The 20,613-nt window shown below is 42.8% G+C and overlaps 1 protein-coding gene across 5 annotated transcripts in view; it reads left to right on the top strand.

The window, feature by feature from the left end:
* Positions 1-20,613, top strand: part of LOC122408384 (calcium/calmodulin-dependent 3',5'-cyclic nucleotide phosphodiesterase 1-like) — an 885,001-nt gene that overhangs the window by 151,775 nt on the left and 712,613 nt on the right. The window contains exon 1 of one of the 5 annotated variants that reach the window (XM_043415139.1): positions 20,574-20,613. The exons of the other annotated variants lie outside the window; for them this stretch is intronic. Coding sequence (XP_043271074.1) covers positions 20,589-20,613 — 25 coding nt within the window. The 5' untranslated portion in view covers positions 20,574-20,588. Of the gene's footprint in view, positions 1-20,573 lie in introns of those variants that run through there. 5 annotated transcript variants of the gene reach the window in all.

Genomic DNA, 20,613 nt, shown 5'->3' with positions numbered 1-20,613 from the left:
ATTCTATTCAAGTAATATTTACTTAATTGCACTAACTTAATCAAAAGTGGAAACGAATTTTCCTGTAATATACAAAGGATATTATTATGCATCGATAATGGAACAACATTTTGCACAATAAATATGTTCAAGCTTCCAGAATAACCCAGTTTATATTGCAATAACGGCAATTTTTCCTTCTCATTCCTTCCAGTGAATGAATTCCATTCGGTATAAGAACTAACCTACACTATTTTTAAGAACATTAAACTAGTAAAATATATCGCATGTCAATAAATTTTTAACCGGATTCTGCCGTACAATTTCGTTTTTTTATGATTGATTTTTATTTTGAATGGAAAGTGATGGGCCGGACAAGTACTTTCAACACATATTTAAATATAATTTGTATTGATCCAATCGACGTCGAATTTTGTAAATAATACCAGAAGATGCTGAAAGAATCAGTTTGCTTATAAGTCTCTAGCACCATGGAGTAACAGATGACTAGCTTTGATGTGATTTTTTTGGATTTAAAATCTTCTCAGAACAATTTCATAATGTTGAAATTTGGAGTTACTCATAAATTACTTGTCCCCGAATGATATCATGAATTTTAGTACTGCACGTATCTCAAGTGGTAACTTTTTTCAATTTATTAGAAAACACTTGGCCTCGAATTGATGTCAAAAATTCTAATGCTGCAAGTAATTTAGATTGAATTTTTGATTCGATTGATTTCGTTATTAGAATAAGATAAGAAGAATAGGGCATCGTTTTTCAAAATGTTTTCAAGCGCGATATTTCGGTTTTTTATTTCTCAGGTTTCATTTGAATTTTTTTCACTTTACAAAATAATTACTACAGATTCGTATTTTTTTTTCAATATGATGTTTTTTCAGGATTTGTGAAATTTTTTTCGAATGGTTCTGTTGAAATTATTTACAATTGGTTTCATAATTTTTTTATAGATTTTTTTTAACATTTTTCGTGATATGGTCAGGAAACAAGGGACCATCAATGTACTTGTTCTAACTTTTTTTTCCCTAGGGGAATTTTGGAGGTTATAGTCTGTCCGAAGATTTTTCGAGAGTGTTCAGTTCTTCTAATTTATTGCACTTGGATACTCGAAGAATCCTCACAATGGAAGAACTTTTCCGTTTTTTTGATCTTTCAGTTGCATTTTTCTCCACATTTTTGTGAATTTTTATGTGTCTCTGAAAATTTAATAAAACCCACTTCGATTCTCGCTGTCTAACGTGTCCACATTTTGTGAGTTTCGTGATAAACGAACATTCAGGACATTTTGTGTTTGCTCAATACGTGTACGACTGTGGGAAACCGTCTTCTCCATTTTTGTTCTCTATATTTGTTCATCTTTTGTTCTCTATATTTTCTTCATCGCTATCCTCTAACATTTTTTTTTTAATTTTCGATAGCATTTTCCGTTCTTACTCATCAGTATCACCTTTCTCTACTTGTCTTGAAAAATTCGAGTTAAATGCTTTTGATGTAGTACATAAATATGAAGGTCCTCTTTGTTGTAAAGGAGCAAACGAACTTTCAGGCATTTTCCAGAATTGCAATTGCTTAGCTTCCACAATCTTTACCAATTCTAGAAGCAAATGTTTGTTTCCCATGGCAAATTAAAATTTTGATGGACAACTATGGTAGTTATGATAATAATCTTCTCGACGGTCCTCTGGTTTCAAAAAGACCTCCATGTTGTCTCGAGCAAATTTTTCCATTTATTTAAGTCTATTTAAGTCTTCTTCGAAATTACAATTCGTCGAAAAAACAATTCGACGAATAACAATTCTTCGAACAACGATTCGACGAATAACAATTCTTCGAACAACGATTCATCAAAAACAATTCATCGACAAATATTCATCGAATCGCAATTCATCGAAAAATTAATTCTTCGAATGACAATTCTTCGAATCACAGTTTATCAAAAACTCAATAGGTTGTGTGCCTTCGAATTTTTTTTCTGCACTTAGCGCTACCCGGAACTAACGGAGAGGACGTGGCAGATATTTAGTCCCATTTTTTATTTTTTTTATATATTTTTGATTTTTTTATTATTTTTTTGTGATATTTTCATTTTTATTTCATTTTTTTCAAGTTTTGTTGAAATTTTTTTATTTGTTTTCTACGAGTAGGAGGAAAGTACTGCTGAAAGCAATTATCCGTAAGGTCATGCAGTAAAAAAAAATATGAAGCAAGAAAGAAATTAAAATTTCTTGAAAATAAAGATGGTTTTTTTAATTAATAGGATTCTATTTCTATCGACAATAAATCACTTTTGTTTATAACGAAAGGTTGTTTGCGACTGCCTTCAGATACTCCATTTTATCTGCATATATTGAATTGTCGTATTTCGAAATAATATTTCGGATTCTCTCGTTCCAGTCCCAATACTTTTTTGACTTCGGTAGTTGAGGAACGACGTTTTAAATTTCTGTCAGCACAAGTTTGTTCTTCGATTGTTCGATCTTTCAACTCCTTATCAAATTCCACAAGGTCGGATTTTTTTGTCGAACGATATCATTAAAGGCACGATGCCATCCTTCGACATTATTATTAGTACGAGGCAGGTCAGTTTGGCACGCATCATGCTGGCTCCAGAGTTTAATGGGGAATTGTCCCTCTTTCCGATTTCGCTTCCGATCATATCGGGCGATGAATTCTGTTTCAAAAAAAAAGAGAAAGTCTTCAATATTTGTATCCTCTGTTGCAAAAACTTCTTCGGTGATACGCTCAAAGGTGCCTTCTACGTCGTTAGGTTTTAGATACGGAAGAGCTCTCAAAAGTTTCACTTTTTGAGAAAATTCTACTTTAGTGTCGAACTCAGTTTTCAAGTGATAAGCAACAACCTTGCGATACGGTGCTTGATTAAAATGAAAATTGCAAAAACGAATTCGGGTGTTTTCAAATAAAGTCGAAATAGCTTTTACAGCTGCTTGCTCTAAATTGAGCATCACGGTATCTGGGTTTAGATTTGGATTGATCTTTTTCAATTTGGAAAATAATTCTTCATAAACAGCTGAGCTCTTTCCAGGTAGTAAAGCGAAAACAAGCGGCAGAATTTTCGTATCCACAATAGCGTGAATTGAATAGAGCTGAGAAAAAATTGAAGTGCAAGCACCAATGGTTCCATCGACCAACCAATGCTTAGCTTCAGCCAATAATTTGAGATTTTCGACGACTCCAAAAATAAGAATTCAATAATCTACGGGACCGTTGTCATAAATTAAAAAATTATGATTCTTTTCTGTTACACGAAATTGAGCTGGGAGTTCAATTTCTTTCAAGACTAGAGGACTATAAAAAAAACTTGAAAAAATTTCTTTTTTTTTAATTGTAAAAAAAAATTATTTTACAAAAAAAAATAGAGAACAATTCGAAAAAAATTTCTCAAATCTTGAAAAAAAATTAACTCTAAAAATAACTAATCTATATCCATTTTTTAAAGTGTCAAAAGAATCAAATAACAAGTAAAAAATAAAAAAAAACCGAAAAATCGTGCTTGAAATCATTTTGGAAACCGATGCCTCATTCTTCTTATTTGCAACAGCTAAATCAATTGAAAAAAATTCCCTCTAATTTACGAGCAGCATTAAAATTTATGATATCAATCGGTGGACAAGTATTTTCTAATGAATTGAAGAAAGTTACCACTTGAATTACGTGCAGCACAAAAATTTATGATATCAATCGGTGGACAAGTATTGTATCAGTAACTCCAATTTTTGACATTATTAAATTGTTCTAAAAAGCTTTCAAATCCAAAAAAATGACATGAAAGCTAGTCATTTGTTACTCTATGGTGGCAGAGACTTATAAGAAAATCGATTCTTCTCAGACTTTCAGGATCCTCTGGTATTATTCACAAAATTCGACGTCGATAGGATCGATACAAATTATGTTTAAATATGTGTAAAAAGTATTTGTATCGGGCGGCGGAGCGCGACACTAGTGGCGCCGCGTATTAAAAACTCGAACTATTATATTTTTTTGTTTTGTTAATTAAAATTCAACGCAATTTCGTAAAATATTGTAACTAGGCTCAAATGAAGCGGAAAATTATAACGAATCGAAGAAAAATAAGGAAAAGATTATTTCTTTTAGAAAATTGGTGTCAATTCAAATAAAACGAGACGCGTGTTTATGACGCATGCGCGGATAGAGCGTTAATGGGCTATAGGACGCGTACGTGACTTTTAGCGATTGTAATTATTCGAATCATATTAAACGAAGTAACAATGTTAAAAAATGAAGGAAATTAAATAATATCGGATCAAATCGAAGTTTTTATTATTGAAAAACAGAATAAGCTGAAAATCATAAAAAGCGGTAGTCCGCGCATCGTATGTTAGCCCGCGCAACCAACGGGCGAGCGTGAATCATGGCAACGGGCCAATCAGAGAAGGCGTTACGAAAAGATGCGCAGAACCGATCCGAAAATCGAAAATTCGGCGTTTGATAATTTTATGGTGGGGACACGGGTATAAGAAGCGCTGCGCGACTCATTCGGGAGGCAGTCCTTCCTCAAAATTCTGACTCGGAACAAAAAGGCTGACCTCAAACATTCTTCCTGATTTTGGCAAGCAACCTAACCTATTATTCTTTTTTTCCTGGATGCCTGGAATCTCGGAGCGATTCGGCGACGTTTCAATCTCAGAGTTCAGGGTCCGCACCTAACCTCTAAACTTTCCAAATTTCGCTTGCACGGGATCTCGGAGCGATTCGGTGACGTTTCAATCCCAGAGCCCGTGGACGGTAAATAACCTAACCTTGCAGATGCTCAGGATCTCGGAGCGATTCGGTGACGTTTCAATCCCAGAGCCTGGGGTTTGTTCCTTAACTTAACCAATTTTTATTTCTTTTTGCTTGCTAGAATTAGGAATGATTTTTCTTGTAAATTGATTTGTAAATTTGTAAATTCTCTTTTTAAATTCAAAGTTGAAACTAATCGAGTCCGAGTCAAACAAAACCGAGATTTCTGTAAAGTTTGTAAATCTTGTAAATTTCAAATAATTAAAAAGGCCGCGGTACGAATTTGAGATTATATTGCGTCAAACCAATAATAATTTCTTTTAATGAATGAAATCGAAACATTTTTGAATTATTGAAACTACTATTTTGAAAAGCGAGCGAAAAAACGTGTAAATTAAAAATTGGATCAATTCGAAAACGGCGAGCGCAATCGAAATTTCCCCAATTGTCGAACGCAATCAAAATAATAAATAAAAAAATCAATGATCCTGTAAAATCGATAAAAGTTGAATAAATCCGAATTGTTAAAGTTGTCAAAATCGAAATTTCGCGTTCTCACGTTTCTTTCATACCTGCTCCTTTTAAAATTAAGGTAGCTCGAACCGACGCGTGGCGACGTTCAGGCCAGGTCGGCAAGAGCGTTACGTAACAATACATTTATTCAATTGAAGTCTCTAACATCATTCTAACAGTTCCGTGTTTTTCTTTTATTAATTCGTATATATATATATATATATATATATCGATCGAATTTATGACTGCTGTTACCGTGCTACGTTTTTTTAATGTCTGCTGTGCTGCCGTGTGCTACGTTCTGAAGTTGACGTCAGATTTCCGATCATCAACAACCAATCACAACGTGTAAAAATGGATGTCGTCAGATCCAACCAATCAGAAACTCGAAAACATCAAAGTGCCTTTGATTGTGTTTATAAATACAGACGCATAAATTTCTGAATGTGTTGGTAACTTTTGCATAATCTTGAGCCCTTGCAAAGTTTTTTCTTAGCAATTACAACACTGATCATGCTGATTTAGGGCGGAATCGAAAGAGAATTACTCAATTGGCTTAAACTTCAATTTTCAAGTTGCTAAATGGCTCCTGAGCTTCGTAATTCAATAAAATCACATGCCAATTTTACCCCTACCACGGCGAATCGTTTTATTCAGACAAAGTATAGTCTCGGCGAGAGCCTCGGGCCAGCAGACGACAGGGCTGTCAATGTACTTGTCCCGAGACTCTACCGAGTCTCTTGATGAGATACGTTTTCCTCTGCTGTGTTTCGAACATTACGGATGGTCCTTTTCATTGAACTAGTCGATGGCAAGTGAGCAACCACGCTATCGTGGATACCTTCGGACGCAGTAGCGATTAGGAGATGAGCGCTGTCAGAGGAATTCAAGGCACGGTCTTTTCATCAAGAGACTTGGTAGAGTCTCGGGACAAGTACATTGACAGCTCTGTCGTCTGCTGGCCCGAGGCTCGCCGAGTATACTTTCTCTGAATAAAACGATTCGCGGTGGTGGGGGTAAAACTGGCATGTCATTTTCTAAAATTGCAGAGCTCAGAAAATGTTTTATAAATCAAAAATTGGTTTGGAGACTGATTTTCAAAATCTCTTTTGAATGAGCACGAAACCAACACGATCAGTAGCGTAAATGCTGAGAAAAAACTTTGCACAGACTGAAGATTATGCAAAAGTTACTAACACATTTATGGGTTTGCCGTGTCTGTACAGAACACCATCAAAGGCCTCTTGATGCCAGCTATAACCCATTTCTGTGGAAGCTCGGGTCCCGGGATCCCGGCTTGAGAAATAATGAGTTGTGATTGGTCAGGACACTCGCTGTACTGTTCCAGCGGAATAAAGTTTATGAATATATACCTATATATACAATGCCATCAGTCAGCCATCAGTTTTTGATGTTATAACAAACGGATTTCTGACATTATGAAGTGCGGGGTGAAAAAAAAATTCATTTAATAAGGTATTCAATATTTATTTATTTTAATTAAAAATAGTGGTATGTGGTGTCATACATGCAGTGTATTACGAAAACCAGACATATAGGGACTTTGGCGTGATATATTGATCAACCATCTGTCAGTTTTTGATGCCATGAGCAAATTAATAGCAACAGCGATCTAAATGATAAAATTTCGGAGAAACAGTGCGAGCTGTATGAATTCGATTCAAAATTCTTATATGATGTAACGAGATTTTTCCCCGCAAAGGGTCCAACCTGTCCTTTCTCGACTCACCTGACCCGCTAAAGGGTGGCGGCGTACCGGCGAGGTCGGGCTGGGCGCCAGGTACCGAAGTACCGTCGGAATACCGACTTATTTTTCGCCCTCCCCGCCAAGTACGACCTCCCGAGCCACCCGACACAGGTGACCGAGGACGGTCCGGCTACTCAGCTCCAACTGAGGTACTAAGTGGTAGAGGGGCTGGCCCAAGAGGAGAGTAACAACACGGGAAAACATAAAGGGTCAAAGAGATACTCAACGCGTGATTATTTCAACTTAAAATGCGATTTATTAGTCGAAGGTAGTCGTGACTCGCAAACAACAATACAAAGAAATAATAACACAAATTAGATCCGTTCGGATTAATAAACAAAATAATAAAGGGACGAAATGAGCTATCGAAGCAACCGTACGCGAACAGAGAAATCCCGCTAAAGAAAATCTGGGACCACCGCTGCGAGGTAGTCCGGAACGGATAGATAAGCAGCAGTGCGTCGTGGCTTGTAGGCAACTCGACGGCTCCATTTACACAAGAAAAATATAACATAATGACGCAGTAATAGTTCTTGAACGGAACAAAACCGATAGAAAAAGTATGGAATCGCCGCTGCGAGGTAGTCCGAAACGGATAGGTAAGCAGCGGCGCGTCGTGGCTTGTAGGCAACTTGACGGCTTCATTTACACAAGAAAATATAATATCGAGTTAATCGCACGCAAAAGAATAAATCCCGACGAGGGAATAATATTTCGCCAGGGAGTCTCGACGACGAAAAATATAAGAGATAGTACGCCAGAACATGATGTAACGAAATCGGCTTAAAGATAACACGCGCGGCGAGCGCGAAGCGCAAGAAAAAAGGTAAACACGCGAGGACGACGCTGGCCTTGAGCGCGCGCTAAGAGAGAGACTGTGAGGCGAATCGGGGAAAAGTACGACGCAATATTCATCGTACTATACCCGCAAAATTCTCACACAAAATACTTCAATACTCCTGAAATAATTACAAATAAAAAGGGGCCGATTCGGATCGTGATTGACCTTCCCCGTGATTCCCTAAACTCATAATTATTACCACGCGGAGATGAACGCGAGACTATCGCAAAACATCACGACCGTGTGGCTCGCCAAAGAAAATCTTATAAACGCCAAAGTAATTCAAAAGGAAACGACAAATAATTGGAGAATCACGGGGTTGAACACGACAATGGAGAAAAAGAGGAACGAGCTCACCGAGAGTTCCTCCGAATCAGCCAAGACCAGCCAGGTAATCCCAAAAGACACTTACACTCGACTCACGGCACCGGTTATCGATCGTAGACTGGTGATCCCTCGCCTCGTTCGTAGGCAAGAGCTCCCGAATTCGCGCTATCCCCACCACTCATTACCCCCCACGAAGGGCCACGTGCCCGTGTCCCAGCACTGGATTATTCTTCGTTTCTCCTATCCTCACGCCTCACGTGGTATTTCAGAGTTCTTCGCGTATTACGTTGGAATGTTATCCCCACTCCGATCCAGCGAACGAGGATCGATGTGGCTGATACGGTTCTCAAATCTCGCGCTTGAGTACAGGTCCTTCCAAATAATCGTTCCTTGGTCGCCTTCCTCTAGGGCCATTCGGCGTTCGTCTCCGGAAAGAGGGGAGGCCTCCCTCATGAATCCAAGCGTCCCTGAATCCACGGTGGGCCCATTCTTAAACCACCAGGAAATTCAGCACCTCCAACTCGGAAACGAACCCGAACCCCATTAGACGAGGCGCCAATCTGACTCGGACCGCGGTTCCCAAGGATACGATGGTGGGGTTGCAACTCTTGATTGCTACGGTAGGAGGACTAGCGGGCGGCCACTGACACTGGGCATTTTTCCGGCGCTAGTCCTTGACACCCACTCACAGATTTCGATGAATAAACCCGGAATACGGATCCGCACTCCAGCACGCGATTTAACCGAAAGAAAGATATTTTTACGAACTGTGCTGAGACGCTAGCGTGTTTTCCCGCGCGAGGGCAACGAAGTGGGGTGTAATGGGCCAAAGTGCAATAAAAGAAAATGATACTGAATAATACGGCTCAATTACTGGGCTCTATCTCTCTCAGTCTCCTCCCACGGCACACTCTCGACCGCGTACGCGTACGGTTGTATGTGTTGCCCGTGGTCGACCCCCGTGGTACAGTATAGTCGAGAACCCTCGTGCATGTCGTCCCCTGATGTGCGTACCACCAACCGCTCATCTTCATCGGCGCCGGAGTCTTTAAACTCGCAGGGGGCTCGTCGGCGGGAGCTGGCGAGCCCACCCCCGTCACCGGCGATAAACGACAGACGGTCGGTGAAATTTCAGGACGAAAGGCGGTAGAGAGGAAACCCCCTCCCAAATCGATTTCCGAGCTTAAGATCGCATTATCGGAAGTCGAGGAGGAAGTCGAAACTCTGGTGGTAAAATTAAAAACTCCGGAGCTAGTCAACGGATCTGACGAATTTTTCTGCGATTCCGGTTCGGGATTAAATTTCATAAAAGTCAAGGCCCTTCATGCCGATGTCCCGTTCGACGCGTCTCAATCGTGCGAATTTACTGGCCCGTCGGGTGAGAAATCAAAATCCTTGGGAACTGTCACTCTAACGATCAATGACCGCCCCCATACTTTCCATATGGTAAAGGAATTTGTCACAAAAAGTAATGGGTTGCTCGGTAGACCGTTTTTGTGGAAGGAAAGGGCCGAATTGTCCTTCCATCATCGTTCCCTCGCGCTGGAGAGCGATCCAGTGCGTCGTCGCCCCTTTTTAACGGGCGATACTCAGCCGTGGATTTCGCGCTCAAACAAAAACGTCTGTTTGATCAGAGCTCGTACGCGTCGTCCCATAGCTTTTGCGGTTACGAACCCCGAAATGAAAGAGGGCTACCTACCGCGAATCACGACTGAACCTGGATTATACATCGGTGTCGGTACCTCCCTCGGTTGATCGCGTCCCTGCGATTATGAAAGCCTTGCGTCTAGATGCTTTGAACGAAGTAGAGCAGAAATGCGTTCAGCGTATCGTCGAGGAAAACCCGGTTTCCCTCCATTCATCGAGATGAAGTACAGTCACAGGTTGACAAGAAACTCGATAATGGAATAATCGTGCCTTCGCAGTCCCCGTATAATTCTCCAGTATGGATCGTACCGAAGAAACCTGACTCTCATGGTAGACCGAGGATGCGGATGGTCATAGATTTCGGGAAGCTGAACGAGAAGACCATCTCGGATGTGTACCCGCTGCCCAATATCCTAGATATATTGGACCAGTTGGGAGAGGCGCAGTACTTCTCGACCTTCGACCTAGCGAGTGGATTCCAGCAGATCCCGATGGATGCAAGTGACAGCGCGACGACCGCTTTCTCCACGATAAATCTTCGTAACGAATATGTTCGTATGCCGGAGGGTTTAAAAAATGCCCCGGCAACTTTTCAAAGATTAATGGATACCGTACTGCGAGGCCTTCAAGGTATCGAACTATTCGTATACCTTGATGACATCGTTGTATTTGCTAAATCGTTGGAAGAACACGAAACGAAGGTTCGACAATTAATGAATCGTTTGGAGATGGCGAATCTCGTGCTGGAACCGGATAAGTGCGAATTCCTGAGGAAAGAAGTGTGCTATCTCGTCCATATCATCAGTCGAAAGGGGTTACGCCCCGATCCCCGAAAGATCGAAGCGGTTCGACATTTTCCGCAACCCACAACCGCCAAAAATATCAGGCAATTCTAAGGGCTCGCGGAGTATTATCGGAGGTTCATCAGAAACTTCTCCGGTGTTGCCAAGCCGCTTTCTGCCCTCCTAAAAAAGGGGGCAACATTCGATTGGGGATTGGCGCAGCGCCGGAGCTTTAGGAAATTGCGAAAAGCTCTGTATTGCGAACCCATTCTACAGTATTCTGATTTGGATCGTGCTTTCGCGCTCAGCACGGATGCGTCGGATTACGCGGTTGGGGCCGTGTTAAGTCAAGACCGTGATGGCTTTGACCTACCAGTAGCCTACTTCTCCCGCATACTCCTCCCGGCCGAGGTGAACTATGGCACGACCGAGAAAGAGTGTCTCGCGGTCATTAAGGCTTTAGATCATTTTCAACCGTACTTGTATGGGCGGAAGTTCAGGCTCGTGTCAGATCATGAGCCTCTTAAATGGATCGGTTCTATGAACGACCCGGGTAAGAGATTCATCAGGTGGAGACTGGCCCTCCAAAATTACAATTATACGTTTGAATATAAACCTGGAAAGCTGATTGTGAACGCGGACGCCCTTTCCCGTAACCCAGTAGTTTCGATATCTTCATCGACTGACTCGGACTCTAGCGAGTCGGAGGCGGAGAGCAAGCCGACAATGGTACTCCTTATAGATAGCGGGAGACGGCGACCGCTCCCCGCTCCCCCGTCTGCTCGCCCCGCACCTGGAAACTCGAGGCGCCCCGATCCGGCAGTTAGGAGCCCGATAGCCTCTCGTACCCGACGTCAAACAGCCGGTGGTGGGGCGACGGCCGCTCCGAGCTACGCCGAGTCGTCCGAGGCTAGCTCGGGAGAGGAGAAACGGCCCATACAACGCTTGAGTCGTAGCATGCTTCCGACCCCTCTTCTTCCCCCGAAACACATCCTAAAGAGGCAAACGAAGTCATCAGCTGTGCAGCCAGCGGTCAGTCCGGCTAATAATAATGATAATAATGCCTCGGGGGCATCGAATACCCCGAGCACCGGACGTCCCGCTCCTGAAACCCTGGTGTTGCTGGATGTGCCGCCGAGTGATTCCGAGGATAGCACAGTCGTTGAGGAATTACTCCCGAAGGAGAAATTACGTGAGCCCCTTCGAGCGACGTTTGAACGATTCGACGAATCCTTGCGGACTCTCGAAGAAAAGTTCAACGGTTCTGGAACGGGTCCTGACTGTGTCGAGATCGACCTACCCGATCATGTATCGGATGGAGCTGAAGTTGACGAGGAGACCCGTGAGGCTCTCTCGGAAATGGATCCTATCCAAGGTAGGGACGATCGAGTATTAACACAACGATTGCAGAAATTATCGCAGCGCTTTCGGGAAATCCCGGAAAGCGAGCTGCTACGTAGGGTCAGTCTGACGGGGCCTAATGTGTCTCGTGCGAGCAAGCGAGACAGCGAGGCGGACGATGAGGGCGATGCCTTGGAAAACCCTGTGGCGGCCTCAACGCTCTCGCAAGAGTCCGTCATAGAGAGAGATAGTCGGCGCTCCGACTCTTTCCCTCGTCCCTCGCTCGGCCCACAGGCCTCTCGTGACGCGGTGGCTCCCGAGATTCGTCCCTCGCCCCCGCGCGCTCCAGTCACTGAGTCTCCTCAACTGGCCTCTCCCCCTCTCCGTGCCCCTCCGCCGGCACACCGACGGTCAACGAGACTGTCGCCTGTTGTGGAGAAGGAGGAGGTAGCAAACCGAACTGTATCTCAAGCGTCGGGTTCTCCACGTGGTCAGACGTTGCCAGGCAACGTTGACCCCACGAATAATATGGAGACTCCCGCGGTGATGTATGAACCGTACCTCGATGTATGGGACGTTCCGACTCCAAGAGTCGTCCCTCCTCCCCAAGTAGAAACTCGCTCTAACATAGTGAGAGATCGGGAGAGCCTCACGTATAAAATGGATAATTACGTGCACTTTATTTCCTCCGACGGCGAGGTGGTCACTCCGATCGGCAGGCTTCTGCTCGACTTGGGATTAATTGACCCGGTCGCCTTGAAGGATAAAAATCTGGCGGTCGGCCAGATTGCTCTAACGCGATCCGGACGACGCCGGATTTTCAGTGTCGTAATCAAATCCAAATATTACGATCGCACCAATCCTGAAAAAATATGGTGCTGGCTCAGGAGTTTGGAGCGAGAATTCGATCGCTTAAAACTGTCGTCTTTCCGAATTTCCAGACATGGTGACTTAACAGACAAATTGGCTCCCGAAAAGTTGGTCTCGATGATTCAGTCTTTATTTGGAAATAAGGGATTTCTACGGGAAGGCTACGGGAAGGCCCAGATACCTGCTCCGGAGTTAAGGGAGGGAATAATAAGAGAAGCTCATACGAGCCTTATAGGCGGACACAAAGGTGTGACCAAGACCTATAGACGCATTCGAGAGCGCTTTTACTGGCCCACCCTTAAAAACGAGGTGCAGAATTTTATTCGTAGCTGTAAAGGGTGCCAAGAGCAAAAACTCGTGCGGGTGAAAACTCGTGAACCGATGCTGATTACCGACACTCCCGTAGATACCTTCGACAAAGTCTCCCTCGACACCGTAGGCCCACTGCCTGTCACTCCTCACGGAAATAGACATATTTTAACAATGCAGTGTGACCTGTCGAAGTATATAATGGTAGAGGCAATTCCCGACTTAAAAGCGGCAACCATCACCGAGGCATTAGTCCGTCGGATATATAATATCCATGGGTCCCCTCTCCCCATCCTCACGGACCGAGGCGCATCGTTCATGAGCAGTTTATTGCACGAGGTTTCCCGGTTGTACAAAATAGTCCATATAACTACTTCGGGCTATCGTCCTTAAACAAATGGGTCGCTAGAACGTAGTCACATTGTCTTGACGGAGTACATTAAGCACTACGCCAACAGCTGTGACGATTGGGACCGATTCCTGGGGTATGCTGAATTTTCCTACAATACCAGCGTATGTGAGGCGACGATTTTTACGCCGTACGAAGTGGTACACGGGAAGGTTGCCAGACAACCGAGTGAATTCCCGTCAGGGGAAAAATTAGCAACGTACAGCGCATTCGTGTCCAGCCTAATAAAACGATTAAGCGAAATTCGCGAAATTGTGGGAAAAAGTCTGAACCAGGCAAAGGAACGCGCTAAGGGTTACTACGATCGTAAAAGCCATCCGTTTACAGGCAGAATCGGTGATCAAGTATACGTTCTAAAGGAACCGAAAAAGGGAAAGTTCGATAGACAATACCACGGCCCATACACCATTAAATCTATTACTGACATCCACCGGCGAGCGGTTCGCAAAACATGTGGATAAAATTAAAATCGCATATGTTTAACCACTGGTCGATGTGCCGGGGAGCCAATGTAGTACGTTTAACGCATGAATCTCTCTTTAAAAAAAAACAGCATAACGATGCTAGGACTCGTGTGCATGCTGCTTCTCCCCGCCGGTGTATTCCTTCTTAACCCGTCATCTGAGAGTTTATACCGTATCAACAAGTTCGACAGCAATGCGGGCCTGTACTACGAACATGAAGGCCCCATAAAATTACAGCGTGCGGACTGGAGGATAACCCTTCACATCGACTACGACAAATTCATATCATCTGTTCCGAACGAGCTCGCGAACATCGAGAGGGTCGAAGAGGAGTGCCGGCGCTACAATAGTCGCTTCGGGTGTGAACAACTGCTTCGGAAAGCCTATATACTGGCCCGGCAGAACCGCGCACATGACGTGGTTGCCGAGCTCTGGGCGATCACCGGGCGACAGGACATACGCGTCGGTACACAGCCGCTCAAAACTATCAAGAAACGCCCGGCGCCGTTCGGATTTGTCGGGAGCATTAGCAGGTCTCTTTTCGGTACCGCTACCGAGGAAGATGCTGCGTACTTGTCCAGCCAAATCGACTGTTTGCGGACCAGAAACGAACCATCCATCTCCACGATAAACAGATGCACATCGTGGATGCTAAACTCTAGGACTTGCATAACGAGCACGTCGCCGAAGTCCAGCGCGTAAAGGACGTTTATCGCTTCGTAGCGGAGATGCACGCGGAACTACGCGAGCTTGCAAACAAGACCGCTATCGCGCATTACATTCTGACGATCATCGATTACGGAAACCGTGTCAGATCGAAAATTTCATCCGCGCGGGCGAGAAATATATTTCGATAATCGGTTCCGCGATAAACGGTCGATTCGATCCCAGCGCGATCTTCCGATCTCAGCTCCTCGATATTGCTCATGAAGCCCAAGCACATGGGGGCGAATTGGAATTTCCGTACCCGGTTTCCTATCTACGACCAGAAAATCTAGTGCATCTCGCGCGCACTGACATCCTGTCGCAGGAGTCACGGGTCATCATCATCGTCCATATACCACTTTTGGACCACTCGGAATATGATCTTTACCGAGTCATGCCGTGGCCGGTGCCCCAACGTTTTCACAATGGTAGTGACTCCGCCAGCGTTGCCCCCTCTTCCCCTTACATCGCTCTTGCTCGAGATCGTCGGACTTTTTTTCTCGCAGAAGGAGAGTATGTGACGCAATGCAAGATAAGCGGAGAATGCCGGCTTTGCTCTGGTGGAATCCCGGTGCTTGACGTCACCATGGACATGTGTGAACTTCGAATGCTCCTAAATCCATCTCGGGAAGCATTGCGTGTGTGCGATATACGCCTACATAGTAGCCCCCTCGAGTATTGGAGCTACTTACCTACGCACGGCAGATGGTTATTTTTCATCTGCAACACCATCAAGCTCCGCATCGCATGTTTACACGGTCCGATGCAAGAAATCCCGATGAGCGGGATGGGAGTACTACAATTGGAAACGAATTGTGTGGGGACGACGCCCACGACTACACTCTCGGGCTTACGTACATACACCAGCAAGAATATATAGTATTACGAGCCGGGTATTACGTTGAATATTTCATCGGTCGCTCCTACACTAGATCAGCACGGCTTCGTTCCCGAGCTCGGACCTTCGTTTACGCTGAGCAATAAGGAGCGCGCCGCGAGCGGTAACCCGATCCTGGGAGATAAGGCCGGGGAGTCGCTGCTCGCCGTGGAGAAAGAACTGAGGACCATCGGCAAGCATAAGAAAGAGAAAGAACAACAGCACTTTCTCACTCTGACCAGTTTCTTCGGTCAGGCAGGTCTGCTAGGCTTATTCATCGTTTACGCTTCGAGAAGTTGGCTGTCCTTCTTGCTCTTAGGAGCATGGAAGCGGCTATGCTGTCGCCCAAAGAAAACGTCGTCAAGGGTGGAGCGGGCCCTCCACTCCACTCCAGATATTGGTCTTAGCCTTCCTGCACGTGTCGACGGACACGACGGAGAGGGGGGCAGCTCGAAGCCGGCTACTCGAGCCGAACTCCACAATAGCCTGCCTTGTATCCTCTACACCCCTCCACGTCACGTCCCTCGCCAGGAAATGTGCGTGTAACAAAGCAGCTCGGAAGAATTCATTTACGCCCGAGTGCTCGCGCTGACACGTCGTCTCCACCCGCGCTCTCTCGTTTCAAAGTGTATCCAACTCTTGACCGTGCTTCAAATAAAATAAAAAAACGGGGGACTAAGTGAAAAGTGTGTCGAAGTGTCGTGCTGGTTGTAAGAAGAGAAAAGTGTCCGAAAAAAAATCGAAGCGGTTCGACATGTTCGTTGAAGGATTTTCGAAAATCCGTTCCAAAAAAAACTGAATAGTATGCAGGCTGTTGCAGAGCGTTACATCCGTCGTCGCGAGTGCCCGGTCTGTTCGATCTCGGTTGGCCAGTGCTGCGATTTGGTTGCCTGCGTGATCGCGTTTCGCCGTCAGCGTTCCGCCGCCGGACTACCGGAGTGGTGTCCCCTGTGTGACGCAACAGGCGACGACCTACATACGAGCCGCTGCCTCCGGAAGTTCCGCCTACTCGTCTTCGTGGAGGTGCAACACCAGCCTGAGGTACGGAACCACGCCGGCTGCTCGCAAGAGTCGGTGTACGCGGACGCTGCCGAATTTCACAATTCGAAATCCTACGCTTCACGTAGGTTGATGGCAGCGTCAGTTCAGTATCAAACCTCGCTTTTGGGATACCAATTACGTTCGTCCCTTCCGGACGTAACAACGGTTTCATCAACGCCCATGATTTTTTTGGTTTCTGCACTGATGAAACGTTGGCATACACAATTTTACTTCTGGAATTTTTGTGAAACCAGTGATGTCAGTCATACAAAAATGGCTCTCTTGACCTGCTGGTGGAAGACCATATCATAGGTTTTGTGAATTGCAAGTACTCTTGCTTTCTGGACTTATTCCATCGTGTCAACATTGTCTTACACCGACCACAAACTGTATGGGATATCCAGTTCACATTCCAGTCTACTATTTTAATATCGAAGCAAACCTCATAAATCGATTTTAATTGGTCCGATAAGGATCTTTGGGTTTTTTCCACTTAGAATTTGCCACAAACAAAACAAAACAAATGTAGACTGTTACCACATTCATGGGAGTGATTTCTTGTAACATTGTTCTCTACAGAAGCCAAGTTATCCACAAAATTTCATTAAAAAAATGAACGATACTGAAAATGCAGCATGGAAAAGTTTCAAAAACGTTTCTCAGAACTTTCTGGGAAATGTGAAAAGTGAGAATTACCAAGATTTAGTTGAAGAGTTGTTGGAAAATTTTAGAAACTTGTGTTGCTTGATGAATCTCAAACTGCACTTTCTACACACCTACCTCGACTACTTTCCTGAAAACCATGGAGATCTAAGTGAAGAACAAGGAAAAAGATTTCATCAAGACATCAGCGAAATAGAGAATCCGTATCAGGAAAAGTGGAATATTAATATGATGGCAGATTTTTGCTGGACGCTAAAGAGAGAAAGAGGAAGAGAAACCCACTGCAGAGGTCGTTTGAAAAGAAAAGAATCCGTTACAAGAGAAGGACGATTTAAGAGCGATGAAGATTTTTTTCTTCTCATATTATTGTAGAAAATGAAAAAAAAATCAATTAAGCAGAATTGAAAGAACCATCACGCCTGCGATAGTTTTATATTCAAGTTTTTTATACAATTTTCCCCAGTTTCTAGTTTATTGCATACAGAATATATAGATCTTTTTATTTTTGTACAGTTTAAGATGAATCATACATATGTAAAACATTAAAAAATATATTTTTTGACGTTTTTTTGCTATTTTTTTTTACTTTCACGATCTTTGACGGAAGTATGCATGATCAGGACTACTAGCTACCGGAATCGGATTGAGCTGCTTGAAATTTGTAAAGAACAATTTTAGCCGGTTTTTTCCATGGAAGCAAAATTTTGAAGACGTACGAGTTAAATAGACGCCCGGTTTCGATTTCAGCGCATCAAAATACAAAAAGAGCGTACTCGATCTAGATCAATAAAACTCTTCTTCTACCCATGTTAGCGATTCTAACCCATTTTTAGAGATTTTTGCAGTTTACTCAAAATTTTGCCGGTATATCAGCCTATCTACCTCCAGATTTAGATTCAACGCATCAAATTACATAAAAAACACCCCCGATTGAGGTTGAAGACAACTTTTATCATGCTTTAAACAGCAATTTTGCCTCATTTTTGTGGTGTTTTGGAATTTACTCAAAATTTTGAGATATATTGGCCAATCTGACCCCGGATGGATTCAGTGGGCCAAAATACGTAGAGATTGATGGGTCCGGTTCTAGATACTTACCACTTTTTTGTGTGCCGGTGTTATTATTTAACACTTTATTTTTCGAAGCATGTGTTATTCGAAGAATTGTTTTCGAAGAATTTTCCGCAAATCATTATTTGTTCGTATCCTCAAAAATGTGATGAAATGCCATGAGTTTGAGAAAACTATTTAATCGTAAAATATTTTTCACGTAAGTTGGAATAACTGATAATCATTCCATTTCTATGTGGGGGAAATTTGTTTTGTTTTATCTTGTTTGAATAAAACGTTATCACTTTTCCTCGTTTCTTCTAAGATTTCTTCGTCTTCCTTTTTTTATAATCCATGGAGCTTCAATTATCTAGGATGAAGTTTATAAAATACGTTTAAATAGAGTTTTTATCATTGAAATTTCATTTTCGTTTTGCTATTGTTGTTATTGAAAAAAATGTTACCATAGTATATTGTTTAACTGACTGAAAAATTGTCGACGACGTGAAGTGTATCCAAAAGTGAAATACAACTTCAATAATTACAATTTTTTAAAAGAATTTTACCGAGAATTTTACGGTAAAGTATTCGTTAATCATAAAATTATAAGCTATTTTGGCTACTATACAATGACCTAGGGTTCGGTCGAGGATTAAGTTAGAGTTTACCTTCGCAGTTTTTTGAGAAGTCCTTACAATATAAACAATGTAAATCAATTTTATTTGAATTTATTCATTATTAAATATTCAACTTGGCCATAAAGTAAAAATATATCGGTATTTACCAACTATATTCACTCAATACCGCTCGATACTCTGTTCATCAGATAAAAAGATGATTATTATACCAAAAGAGATCTGTCACATACAAAGAGCCACAAACAACTGGTGCAATGCAACCTTTGAGATACGTTTGACACGAGCATGATCGAACGCGTTCTCACTTTCTCATCAGCATACTATATAGTTATACATAAACATTGGATGTTTATGTGCTAGAGAAGAGATTAGCGATTTACAGTGATTCCCGAAATGCTATGATTTCTTTGCGATTTCGCACGATTTCCTATATATTGTGAGAAGTCATAAGGAAATCAGGAATCATGCGACTTGCTCGATTTCCTGCAACTTCTGGCGATTGCCTATCTGATTGTTGATAAAATGGTCCAAAGATTTCCTAAGTGAACAGCCCTCGATTAACACTCAATTACTACCGTTGGGTCAGCTTGAACTGAGAAGCACGGGGCTGCTTATTACATTAGTTAATAAAATTCGTATCCATTGAGATATGACGAGTCCTGTAAATTGTCCTTTATTACTCATTACAATGTAATTTATTACTTATTACTATGTAACGGATAGTGGATATTTTTTCCTTTACAAAATAATATAGTAAAGCATAGTGGATATTTTTTTCATTACTCATTAAAATGTAATGAGTAACAAAAACGCCAATGCATTATGAAAAATAATGCATTATTTGAAACCCTCAGTAGCTCCAATGAATCTAATTCACAAAATAGTAATTTAGTGTTTAAATTTACTATCCTTGCACTTCTAATCTTGCCTTTTCGACTTCTTTTTCTTGTTCCAGGTGAGTCTTCAGCAAGGCCATGACATCATCATTCCCCCTAAAGTTTCGCAAGTATATTTTTCCATTTTAGAGATTTCCAAGGTCAACGTGTGCGTTAACCTCAAATAAGGACCACCCCAATATCTATGACTGCTCCGGGTGATGCAAACGTTTATTTTGGCAGTAAATAAAACGCCATTTAGGCTGTCTTTGTGACGGTTCTCAAACAGTTGTCGCTATTTTTCTTCTGTTTTATATCAATTTATAAGTCTATCGAATTTGTATAATTTCCGCGAGTTTATTAATTGTTTCTGACCCCTTGAGTGTATTAATTTTTCCGCATCTCGTCCGCCTTGTGGTGTCTTTTTGAGTCTTAGTTCGTTACTACGTTTTTAACTTTCATCCTTTCTGTAATCACGAGCCGAGAGTTTAGAAAGCTGATGACGTCGGGCACGTTGGGGTTATGGATGTCGATCTTCTTTTGCTGAGTGAATTTCCACCATCGGCGAAGGCAAGACTCGTATTATTTGAGAGTGGAGGGTGCAATAGAGTTAGTCATGACGTCTGCAGCCTGTTCGGAGAGATCTCCTCTTAAATACGCCGCCCTGATAACTTGCCTACCACCAGGGAAAGGCGGTTGGCTAGCGGATGCGTCCTGGATCTGCAAGGAGAT

Source organism: Venturia canescens, chromosome 3 (assembly GCF_019457755.1).
Source record: "Venturia canescens isolate UGA chromosome 3, ASM1945775v1, whole genome shotgun sequence".
Classification (NCBI taxonomy): Eukaryota; Metazoa; Arthropoda; class Insecta; order Hymenoptera; family Ichneumonidae; genus Venturia; species Venturia canescens.
This window is presented reverse-complemented; position numbering and strand designations above follow the sequence as displayed.